General features: G+C 43.8%; 1 protein-coding gene across 1 annotated transcript; it reads left to right on the top strand.

The window, feature by feature from the left end:
• The first annotated feature begins 1,065 nt into the window (after positions 1-1,065).
• RPS19BP1 (ribosomal protein S19 binding protein 1) lies at positions 1,066-10,391 on the top strand. Its single transcript, XM_083156501.1, has 4 exons — positions 1,066-1,213; positions 3,668-3,835; positions 8,013-8,110; positions 9,267-10,391. The coding sequence occupies exons 1-4, from the start codon at positions 1,159-1,161 to the stop codon at positions 9,396-9,398; spliced, it is 453 nt and encodes a 150-aa protein (XP_083012627.1). The 5' UTR covers positions 1,066-1,158; the 3' UTR covers positions 9,399-10,391.
• Positions 10,392-12,164: the final 1,773 nt, after the last annotated feature.

A 12,164-nucleotide genomic window follows, 5' to 3' on the forward strand; every position in this document is an offset into this window, starting at 1 on the left:
CCTTACCCGGGTTAAGTGTAAAAGGGGATGATCAGGCAATTTACCGGGTAGCACTGTAGTGGAAATGTGTCTCCTACCCATGTCCCACCCGGGTTCGAACCGGGTACAAATTACCGGGTCCGACCCAGGTTGCTAGTGGAAAATTCTGAGGCAGGGCATGCCCTGGCAATTTCCCGTGTTCGATTTCCCGGGTCCTACCCGGTATTCTGGTGTAAAAGTGGTATAAGTAGGACAGTTTATAGGGGCAGTATCTGCATGTCCTACACTCTATTTAAGCTGGAATATAGTACAGTATAGTGGATATTTTGCAGTTATTGGTACATTTTGGGCTGACAGTACTATCACAGGCATCCAAGTGCCGCCCCCAAACATGTGCCACCCCTAGGCACGTGCCTCACTTGCCTAATGGGAAATTCGGCTCTGGGTTTAGTAGTCATTATGACATTAGGTATATATTGACTGGCTTGCTCTGTATGTTTGGGTCAGTCCAGAATGAATGCTGTGTAAGCCGAAACGGGCTCTTAGACTGCCATGCTTGTAAAGCAGGGATGGGGAACCTTTGGCCCTCCAGCTATTGTTGAACTATGCATCCCAGCATGCCCGGCTGCTACTGTTTTGCTATTTGGCTATGTAAAAAATGTTGCAGGGCATGCTGGGATGCGTAGTTCAATAACAGCTGGAGGGCCGAAGGTTCCCCATGCCTGTTGTAAAGGCTCTCTGGATGGGTGAATATATGTGTGCCATGTAATTTACATCTTTTGTGCACCTGATTATGATTCAATTACATTTATTAAACTGAGTTGATTTAATATCAAGGAGTGCTGCCGTCATATCAACTGGATATTGAGTTTCTTTACAACTCTCTCTCTCTTCTCTATCTATACATACATAATTCTGCTGTTCAAAATAAGGAATCATGATATGGTATATTGATAAAATATGGATAGCACTTGTTTCACTAGGCTTGTGACGCTCTAGGACGAAGGGGGGCCTCTATGGTAGTGGACTAGCAATGAGTGGGTAAGAGACTGCTGCTACGCGGGTGTGCGAATGCACGTCACCGTCGTCACGTGGTGCGGAAGTTGTTAGTCCCTGTTGCTGGAGGACTACACGTGTTGTTGTTTTTTCTGGTCTTGGCTGTCGGTGTCTGTGCTGAATATGTCCGCTGCGCTTCTCAGGAAGGGTCTGGAGCTGCTGGGTCCGGCATCTAGCGGTGAGAGATGACCGACTCGTTTTTACTAGTGAGCCTGTATGGCACTGGCACATATGGCAGACGGCTGTCTGTGTAATGCTATAGCTGGCTGTATATGTGTGGGGATAATTATTGCATCTGGTTGTATTGTTTAATTTTCTTAAAGTTGTAATATGCTTCCTTTACATCTTCAGCGAATACAACCTTTATCGGCTATGGCTTAATGAGTGTTCGGAGATGCATTTAGTGACACCTGAAGTGTTCCTTATATCTGTCTGCAGTACTCCTGGGGGTTTTAGCCAAGGTTAGAGTGCATGGATAACTTGCATCTGTGAGGGCTCTACGTATTACATGCCCATAGGTTTTTTTTTAATGCGGTTTCTTTGGTGCTGTACAATAAAAATGTCAGTGTAATCTGGGTAGATCACAGTGATGTTGCAGGCTCCATGTTACACTTTAAATTTTCAGTGCAATAGCCTGCTCTGCCGCCTTAAGCAGACTTGGAGGTGATGGAAGTTACATTGGGAAGCATCTGAACTGAATTATTTTTTAATTATTATTTTCTTGTTCTTGGTAGTGTACCTTATGTGAAAGCCATTGCATTGAGTGATAGCAGGTTTTTTTGATGCAAAATTACATCAAGCTTATTGAAATGTCCCAGCTGCTATACTCTGGAGAATAACTTGTTCAGGGGTGCTGGATGGGATCCTGACAGTCATTTACCCGACGTCGGGATCCCGACTGTCAAAACGCAGACAGCCGGGTGCCCGACGGACACCCGCTATTTTCCCTCGTGGTGGTCCACGACCCCCATAGAGTGAGAATAGAATAAGTGGCCCCCCATAGAGGGAGAATAGAATAAGTGGCTCGCGTAGCGTGGTGAGCGCAGCCCGCCCGCAAGGGGCTTTTTTGCGCTCGCCATGCTGTCTTGAGTACAGGCAGTCGGGCTAATGACTGTCGGGATCCCGACTGTCGGAGTCCCATACCGCACCCGCTTGTGGACAAGCCTAATTGAATGGACTCCTTGGAATACAAGATTTATAGGACAGGAAAGAGTGTCCGTAGATGGTGCACCTTCAAGAATTTGACTAATAAAATGTATCTTTTATTTGATTGTTATAAAAATTGCAAAACAAAACCACACACACACTGAATTTAAAAGGATGAAAATCCTCACCCAGTGGGACCCCAGTACCAATGTTCCCTTAATTTATTGATAAATAGTTCTGGTAGCATGACAGATCCCATAGTAAGCACACTTGTTGTTGGTGAAGAACAGTAATTTCTATCTATGTAGAAATTACTGTTTTTCACCTACAATAATACCCCTTTTAGACATACTACCCGGGAATTACCCTGCATTTTGACTGCTGTGTAATTTTCCCGGGTGCAGCCTGCACCCTTTCACACTTACAGCAGCAAATTACCGGGTGAAGCAGTTCTACCCAGTAATTTGCTGAAAAACCCGGGTTTTTCTTATGTCTGAAAGGGTCAACCCGGGTCTTAAATCCCGGGTCCTCAACCCAGGTAAAAAGAAGGGTCGGAGACCTGGGTTTTAACACCCGGGTTGACCCTTTCAGACATACCAAAATCCCGGGTTGATGCGCGTTCATGTGCAAAAACCTGGGATTTTGCTGTATGTCTGAAAGGGGTATTAGTGTGCATACACACTAGGGATTCTGTCACGCTACCAGATCTATTTATCAATAAATTAAGGGAACATTGGTACTGGGGTCCCACTGGGTGAGGATTTTCATCCTTTTTAATTCACTTTGTGTGTTTATGTATGTATGGTTTTATCTCACAATTTTTATAACAATCAAATAAAAGTTACATTTTATTAGTCAAATTCTTGAAGGTGCACCATCTACAGACACTCTTTCCTATAAATCTTGTATTTAGTGTTCTAACATCCGCCATCTTTGAAAACCCATGCAGTTCCTGTTCTCTGCCTGGGGTGTCGCTGTCTGCTGTGGTGTTTCTGGCACAGGTCTGGTTTTCATACCAGTGCTGATATACAGACCACGCTGTGCTGGAAGCACTACAGCAGACTGCGATACCCCAGGCAGGGAAGAGGAACTGCATGGGTTTTCAAAGATGGTGGGTGCTACAATGAACACTAATTAAGTGTCCATGGTAGCACACCCTCACGGCCTTATATTACATTAAAGAATGAACTTAGAAACAAGGGTCCACCAATAATAAACTTTATTATTCTCCTGTGCGACCGGCAAAAATTCTCTTTGTACTCCTTGGAATACAACGTCCATATATGTTGATTTTTAGAAGTTCTTTGCATGTTATATGATAAGTCATTCAGTATATTGTCAGATATAACACTATCCTAGGCACCCTTATTACCACGTTTCTCTGACACAGGGACACGTTCATGTCAGTGTCTGCAGGGTTGAGGGGTAAATTTTTTTTACCCATGATTAAGTGTGGCTGTATGTAATACTTTGTTTTAACCTACAGATCAGAAATGCCCACGTTTAAAGAATCGTTCAGGAAGCGAAAGCCAGAATGGAGCCTTAAGCAGTCACAAAACCGGAATGAGAAAACAGCTGCGTAGGCTGAAACACCAGGGGCAGCCACAAAAGCAGAGAGCAACAGCCAAAGACAGAGTGATAAAATCAGCAGTAGGTAAGACTACAGTATATTAAAGTGTAGTAGACCAGGGTATACAGTACTCTACACTGCAGCCTACAGTGTACATTCTCTACTACACGAACAAAAACGTAAAGATGCATTTACTGTAATAAAAAAAACTATGGACTTTAGTAAGGTTACAGTATAGATGATCTAGGTCGGCTGATAATGGGCAACAGTGACTAAGTCGACATAGGCAAGGTCAACATGAGGGTATTTAATCTCCACAAAGATAAGTGCCATCCATGGTTGTCTTCAAAGCTATAGACCCAGATCTAATTGATTAGAATAGACTTTCAGTATGGTTTGTTATACATACTCTGTCTATATCTAGAATACAATATAACAGGGAGCTGAGGCTCCTTCAATCACCCCCCATCGCAGCGCTAAAGTTCTTCCCGATCACTGTGGTCAGCAGCGATCGGGCAGCCCGCGTCTCCCCACACAGTGAGCGGCTGCATAGCAGGTCCAGCCGCGGAGCAAGCCCCCTCCCCCCTCCTTATATATGATGGACATCCATCATCTTGCCCCCCGCCCCCTTACCCACGCCGATGAGAAGACGTCGGCGCATAGGAGATGATGCTGCGGGAGCCAGCACTGGGGCCGAGGAGACCAGCCGATGGAGGTTCCGGGGCTGAGGGAACAGCAGCCATTGCGTGAGACAGCTGCTGCTGCTGCAGGGAAGTCCAGCTGCTGCTGAAGCAGAGGAGGCCAGCTACTGCGCGGGAGCCGGCGCCGGGGCATAGAGAAGACCTGACATTGATTACGTAGCCGCAGGTGAGAAGGATACGTAGTCCAGGAGATCTGGGGGGGGTGGGAACCCATGCTCTCTCCCTTTGCCTTGCCTTACTTACATATCTACCTGCCTTTTACTCCCTCTTTGTGTCATCTCTCTTGCCCCACCTCTTTCGCTCTCACATGGTCCATCCCCACTGCTGCGGAACGTGGAAGCCGGCATCAGGGCACAGGAGACCTGACTGCTAGTACTGGGTGGGTGGGGGAGAATAGCAATGTGAACCCCATTGGCTTCTATAGTGTTAACCCCCACCCCACACACACACCTTTTGGAGGGTGGCGGTGTATAAATGTATGTATGTGGGTGGCGGTTTATAAATGGTATGCATGTATGAGGGTGGCGTGTATAAATGGTATGTATGTATGAGGGTGGCGGGGTATATATGTATGTATGTATGAGGGTGGCGGTGTATAAATGAATGTATGTATGAGGGTGGCGGTGTATAAATGTATGTATGTGGGTGGAGGTGTATAAATGGTATGCATGTATGAGGGTGGCGATGTATAAATGGTATGCATGTATGAGGGTGGCGGTGTATAAATGTATATATGTATGAATGAGGGTGGCGGTGTATAAATGTATGTATGTATGAATGAGGGTGGCGGTGTATAAATGGTATGTATGTATGTATGAGGGTGGCGGTGTATAAATGGTATGTATGTATGAATGAGGGTGGCGGTGTATAAATGTATGTATGTATGAATGAGGGTGGCGGTGTATAAATGGTATGTATGTATGTATGTATGAATGAGGGTGGCGGTGTATAAATGGTATGTATGTATGTATGTATGTATGAGGGTGGCGTGTATAAATGGTATGTATGTATGAGGGTGGCGGGGTATATATGTATGTATGAGGGTGGCGGTGTATAAATGGTATGTATGTATGTATGTATGAGGGTGGCGTGTATAAATGGTATGTATGTATGAGGGTGGCGGGGTATATATGTATGTATGTATGAGGGTGGCGGTGTATAAATGAATGTATGTATGAGGGTGGCGGTGTATAAATGTATGTATGTGGGTGGCGGTGTATAAATGGTATGCATGTATGAGGGTGGCGATGTATAAATGGTATGCATGTATGAGGGTGGCGATGTATAAATGGTATGCATGTATGAGGGTGGCGGTGTATAAATGTATGTATGTATGAGGGTGGCGGTGTATAAATGTATGTATGTATGAATGAGGGTGGCGGTGTATGTATGTATGAATGAGGGTGGCGGTGTATAAATGTATGTATGTATGTATGAATGAGGGTGGCGGTGTATAAATGGTATGTATGTATGTATGTATGTATGAGGGTGGCGGTGTATAAATGGTATGTATGTATGAATGAGGGTGGCGGTGTATAAATGTATGTATGTATGAATGAGGGTGGCGGTGTATAAATGTATGTATGTATGAATGAGGGTGGCGGTGTATAAATGGTATGTATGTATGTATGAATGAGGGTGGCGGTGTATAAATGGTATGTATGTATGTATGAGGGTGGCGTGTATAAATGGTATGTATGTATGAGGGTGGCGGGGTATATATGTATGTATGAGGGTGGCGGTGTATAAATGGTATGTATGTATGTATGAGGGTGGCGTGTATAAATGGTATGTATGTATGAGGGTGGCGGGGTATATATGTATGTATGTATGTATGTATGTATGAGGGTGGCGGTGTATAAATGAATGTATGTATGAGGGTGGCGGTGTATAAATGTATGTATGTGGGTGGCGGTGTATAAATGGTATGCATGTATGAGGGTGGCGATGTATAAATGGTATGCATGTATGAGGGTGGCGATGTATAAATGGTATGCATGTATGAGGGTGGCGATGTATAAATGGTATGCATGTATGAGGGTGGCGATGTATAAATGGTATGCATGTATGAGGGTGGCGGTGTATAAATGTATGTATGTATGAGGGTGGCGGTGTATAAATGTATGAATGAGGGTGGCGGTGTATGTATGTATGAATGAGGGTGGCGGTGTATAAATGTATGTATGAATGAGGGTGGCGGTGTATAAATGGTATGTATGTATGAGGGTGGCGGTGTATAAATGTATGTATGAGGTTGGCGATGTATAAATGTACATATGCGCATGATGTTGGCTCTTCGTCATCCCAAAGCATATTTTTTGGCTCTTTGTCTATGACTGGTTGGCCACCCCTGCAATATAATATTTAAATTACTCTTTATACTTTTGCGATAGATTTTTATAATGTACAATTGCCAGTGTTTCCAAACAGTCCAAAGGGATCTCTAACAGATCCTGATTTCCAGATCTCTTATTTAGTCAGTTCATTATCACTTGACAAGTTTTAGAAGCTCCGCAGGATGGCTTATGATACTGCTGATATCTGTTTAATGTGCACTCTTAATATGCCTACACACGGGGCAGGATGTACAATTTTCGGGTGTTTTACTGCGTTTTCAAATGTATTAAGACCCGGCCGCCGCATTTTGGCCGGCCAGGGTATCGCCTACCCTATAGAAGTCCATGGGCTTCTTATTGCCGCCCGTCGCAACCTGCAGCCCTCCGACCCAGATGCTGACACCCCCTCCCCGGGTTACCTTCCTCCAGGAAGCCTGGACCTGGAAGGTAATCTCCTCCTCCTAACAATGCAGCCGGATGTCCTTCCGACTGCAGGGGGAAGGAGGAGGTAGAGCCAGGGACAGCCTGCTTTGGCTTCTGGCCATGGGGGGAGTGAGGAGAGCCCAGGAAGGTGACGGGAGATTCCCCCCCCCCCCCCCCCCCGCACACCACATCACAGGTATGTCACCGCATTGCGATTCTAATCACATATGTTAGTATATATGCCATAGCATCACTGCGGTGGTGTGGCAATGTATTTTAATACATCCCGCCCTAAGTGAAATTTGAAATGATCTTGCTTATTTTGGCCCTTTTTAGAGATATCGTTTAAAATATCTCCCAATATATACGGTACAAACAATGCTCGCTCCCTCAAGTCCAAACCCAAATCCCCCTCCTGTCCTCTGTGCATGCTGCTCAATTTGACTATGCCGTCATTGACTGCATATATGTAATGGGGATCCAGTGACCAAATTGTATGGTAGTGTTCAGTGTGTATACACTAGATCGTTCTCTGGGAGTTAAAGGGGAAATCCTCTAACTCCCTTTACAGTTCCCCGAGGGCTGACCTTGGAAAGCACTGCACTATAGCACGTAACCTTGTAAAACCACAAATAAAGTTACATATGGAATTTTAAAGGAAATTCCTTGTGATCTGATTATGTAATCGTTGAGGTCACAACCGTTATTAGTGTAATTAAAGATAGGTGTTCACCTACCTATTGTAAAACTAACTTACATCTAGCACAGACAAAGTGTAACTCATTCTCTCTCTTGTTGCAGAGGAGTATAAGAAGCGCACAGCGCAGGACCATCTGGAGAACAACCTCAGTTACATGCTTAGTTCCTGTGCTGCTGCAAAACATGATGTTGTCAGTAAGGTGAGTGATTTGTAACTGAGATCTAGCCAAGCAATGTTTTACTAGTTCTACTTCATGCTACAATAGCCATTGTTGTATATAAAGAGGAGAACCTGGGGCAGAGACCACAAAATGGCAGCATCTTGGTATATTCTCTGTAACGTGTTCGATTTTCTTTAGTAACAAAGCTCTGTTTGTATTTTGTTTTTATTTTCTTAGGTGTTAATTCCTGAGTGTAAATTAACAATGCCGAAAAAGGACTGTATCACAGGGAGCTGTCTTAAGGCCCCCATACACCATTAGGACTTGCATACAACCTGGTCATATGCAGGTCGAACGAGCGAACATATGTGTTTTAAAAGCGCATACGAGCTGCTTACGACCTCAGTGGAAGCTGATGGATCAGACATGTAGCACGTCTGATCCGAGGGGAGACCACTCTACCTCCGGGACCGCGCTTCGTGCGCTAAGTGCACGCGATCTGTCGCACGACCCGTTAAAATTTGTTCGGATCGTGTGCACATCTTTCTGGTGAATGGCAGCCTTTAAGCAGCTGTTCATGACGGGTGTGTTAGAAAAAAATAAGCAAACAGAAATAGATAAACAGCGCTGGGTTTCACTTCATAAAATGTAGCGTACACACGTATATTTTCATATTTTAATTGATATACTGTATTACACGTTTAAAACAGTGTGCACACTTGTAATAGAACAAATATAGATTTGTTGGAGGAGAAAACTCCTTGGGTAAATAGAAAGAATAAGGAGTTTCAACGCCCTTGTATTGAGGGGTGAAATCAGGTGGCCAGTCAGATGCACAATTATTTTTACTTGTATATGGTTAAAGCTGAAGCGGGCGATGATTTATGGCCCAAATGTAAAGTCCCAGCACAGAGTTGGTTATTTACCAAATTGAAGTTGCAATTCATCTGAAATAGTTAGAATTAACAAGAATTCATCGCATCAGCTGGCAATAAATGGAGACGGTGGTAGGTGATGACGCTGGTTCAGAACAAAACTGTGCTTGACCGTACAATCATTGATTATGGATTGCATGTTGCAATGTGATTGGTTGCCTGATAATCATATAATGTATGCACCGCTTAACACAAAATCTGTGTTCTGCATTCATCCCTCTGTGCTCAGCCATTTTATTAATTTATTTTTTAAAATACAGGTCCTAAATCAGCACCGTGGGCGTAAAGCAAGAGACCAACAAGTGAAGAAGAAAAAGCGAGTACCCCAGAAGCCTGTGTTCTCAGAGTCAGACTTCAAACGTTTTGAAAAAGAGTACTTTGGGGGCAAATAATTTGGAAAGCAAAGAAATGTGACTATTGCTGGAAGATGCTGAGCCCTACTGCGTGACTTTGTTCCTTCTTGCAGGAAAAGGGACTGTTGCTGGAAGGTGCCATCGTCTGTTACTCCCTGTAAGCCTCCCGCGTGACTTTGGTCCTTTCGTGCAGAAACTGCAGAACATCACAGAATATTCTGCAAATTAATATTCCTAGCCTTTGTGTCCTGCACCGGCAATTGTAATGTTGCCCATATAAGATACTGTAATCTAAAAATACATGCCGTGAATTTCTAACACATATTGTTGATACAGAATGTAGATTTCTTCATATAAAAACCAACTCTGTATTTTAGATTTGATCACTTGTAAGATGTCCTCTGGACATTCACTAATACCATAATCCCATTATACATTTGTGAGTAGACAAATAGGAAGGTAACCTTTACATTCAAACAATACAGATTTTGGTGGGACTGTTCTAACTAACGGATTTACCTCTACTGTGCACTCTCTATTGTATAGATGCTATTTATCCAGAAATAACCTGGCAATATATCCTCCTGTGTGGTATTGGCTTTTTTTTTTTCCGAGTAAAGGCGTACTAATACAGTAGGCCAATTGCAGGCGGTACTCGCTTTCCAGCAGGTAAATAAAGAGAGCGAAGTAGTATTGGCTGATTGACGTTTCATTCGCTGATGAAAATCTTAATAGATCGAACCGTCAATCAGCCGTCTTTTTATTTACCTGCTGCAAAGCCCTGTGAGTGTGTCCTGCAATTGCCCCATTATTTATATAGAACATTGTTTGTGCACAGGAGATGAAGAAAAATAAAAACTGAGTGCAGATATTAAAAGCACTATGTATAGTGTTACATTTCTAATATCAAAGAAAAATGTATACTTGGCAAAAGATTATATGACTAGTAGTCTTTCCCTTGTCCTTTCATAGTATGTTGGGCATGTAGTTCCTGATAAGCAGTGAATAGGCCAAATAAACACACATACAGTATGGCTGGTTGTGAACTGTAATCAGACTATAGTTCTTCTGAAATGTCAATACAGAGAACCATATTGCACAAGAAGAAGTCAGCATGTTAACTTCCTTCATAGTCATTATAGAGCTCAACAGAGGCACCTGGAGAGCCATGATCTACAACTGCGAGAGGTCTGTGACCGCAGGAGTGTTTTGACCATCTGCAAGCTGCTTTTGTGGAGAGAGCTTCACCCTGAACTATTTTGTTTTTGTGGTTTGAGCACCAAGACACCACCCAATAATCAGTGGAACAGCTGTGCTTTTCTGGGGCAGTTCCTCTGTGTCATCGGCGGGCTGCAGTATCCCATGGCGGTTGTGGGGTGTTAAGGGGGGAGCAGAAGCAAAGCAGTAGATAGTCTTGTCTGGGGCCCAGGTATTTCATGCGGGCGTGGTTTAACCACAAGTAGCCATGCAGCCTTTAAAATAAAAATACAGACACAATTGTACTTTAAGTACCTTCCTGGCCACATTGCATCCTAGTACACAGCAGCATGTGCTGAGTTGAGGAAAAGAGCTGCTGCAGCTTCTGACTCCAGGTAATAAGAAGAGGATCAGGTCCCCACTGGGCCCCTCTGTCAGGTCTGGGCCTGGATAATTAGCACCCCATCTCTGCCTCTCTTGGCACCCCTGAGCAGAAACGCGCAGTTCATCTGTGCAGAGTAGCAAGTAACATACTCAGCACATGCATTAAGAATTTTAGGGGTGCAGCTTTAGAGCTTTGCCACTGGAGGGCAGCATTACCTTGTGAATATGTAACACTACTCAATTATGGTAGAATACTAGTAGTACATGTTAACTTCTCTCACCCTAAAAAGTTTGTTTTGGCTTAATAGACACAACACCACCATACACCTAATATACTGTATAGCAAATAACATTATCATAATTATTGCAATCTACTCTTCCGGTGCTGCTGAGGACTACCCCAAAAACTGGGGGCCTCCTGCAGCTTCTGGGAGGGTTGGCAAGTGTGCTTTATCTATGTGTTATGTGCTGCTAGCTCTGGTCCTGAGACTAGACCTGTTACTTGGCCTAATTATGAGTTGTGTGCATGCAAAGCAATCATGTGAAAATCGCTGGCCGGAACATCGCTCAGTGCATATTCACTAAGCAGGTTGACAGTCATTAGTTTCAGTTTGGACGGGTCAAAAGGTCGAGAGAAGCAAAATGTCACCATGAAGAATGGTCAACATGAAAACAATCGATGTTAAGTTTTGGGGTTTTTAAGGTTTTTTTGTGTGTCGATGTAGGTCGACATGGACACTTTATACGTGTATCACTATGCTCGCTGTGCTTGGCACACTATCATATTCCGCCTCCATGTCCATTGGGAAGGTAAAGTATTAAAAAAAAAATGTACAAAAGTTGTCATCCTTTTTCATGTGTCCACCTACTGTCTGTCGACCAATAGTGATCAACCTCATGACTCGACCAAGATACTGTCAAACTAACAACTACATACCGTGTTCTTTGTGCATATAAGCATAGCATTAGGTGTTGCGAGGTGGTGTCCTGTAATTAAACATTGAGGCATAGTTGCAGATGTTCCTGCATTCTGCAGGAGGGGTCTGTCTGTCCTAAATCTCCTGTTGTCCTGCACTGTGCTCCTAATCGCCCAGATTCTTTAGATTTTGCAAAGGGTGCCACTAAGGAGTTTCTATGCAAGAACAGTGATTTGCTGTAGCTGCTAAGGAGTTCTTGCTGAAGAATCTCATTACCCCCCTTGTAGGAACCCCTGACCGGACTAAT

The sequence above is a fragment of the Crinia signifera genome, chromosome 8 (genome assembly GCF_055691185.1).
Source record: "Crinia signifera chromosome 8, ASM5569118v1, whole genome shotgun sequence".
Classification (NCBI taxonomy): Eukaryota; Metazoa; Chordata; class Amphibia; order Anura; family Myobatrachidae; genus Crinia; species Crinia signifera.

Excerpts from the sequence above, each read along its gene's own strand:
- RPS19BP1 (XM_083156501.1), top strand. The coding sequence starts at position 1,159 with ATGTCCGCTGCGCTTCTCAGGAAGGGTCTGGAGCTGCTGGGTCCGGCA. Across the intron at positions 3,836-8,012 it reads AGTGATAAAATCAGCAGTAG|AGGAGTATAAGAAGCGCACA; the intron begins GTAAGACTACAG and ends CTCTTGTTGCAG. Across the intron at positions 8,111-9,266 it reads AACATGATGTTGTCAGTAAG|GTCCTAAATCAGCACCGTGG; the intron begins GTGAGTGATTTG and ends TTTAAAATACAG.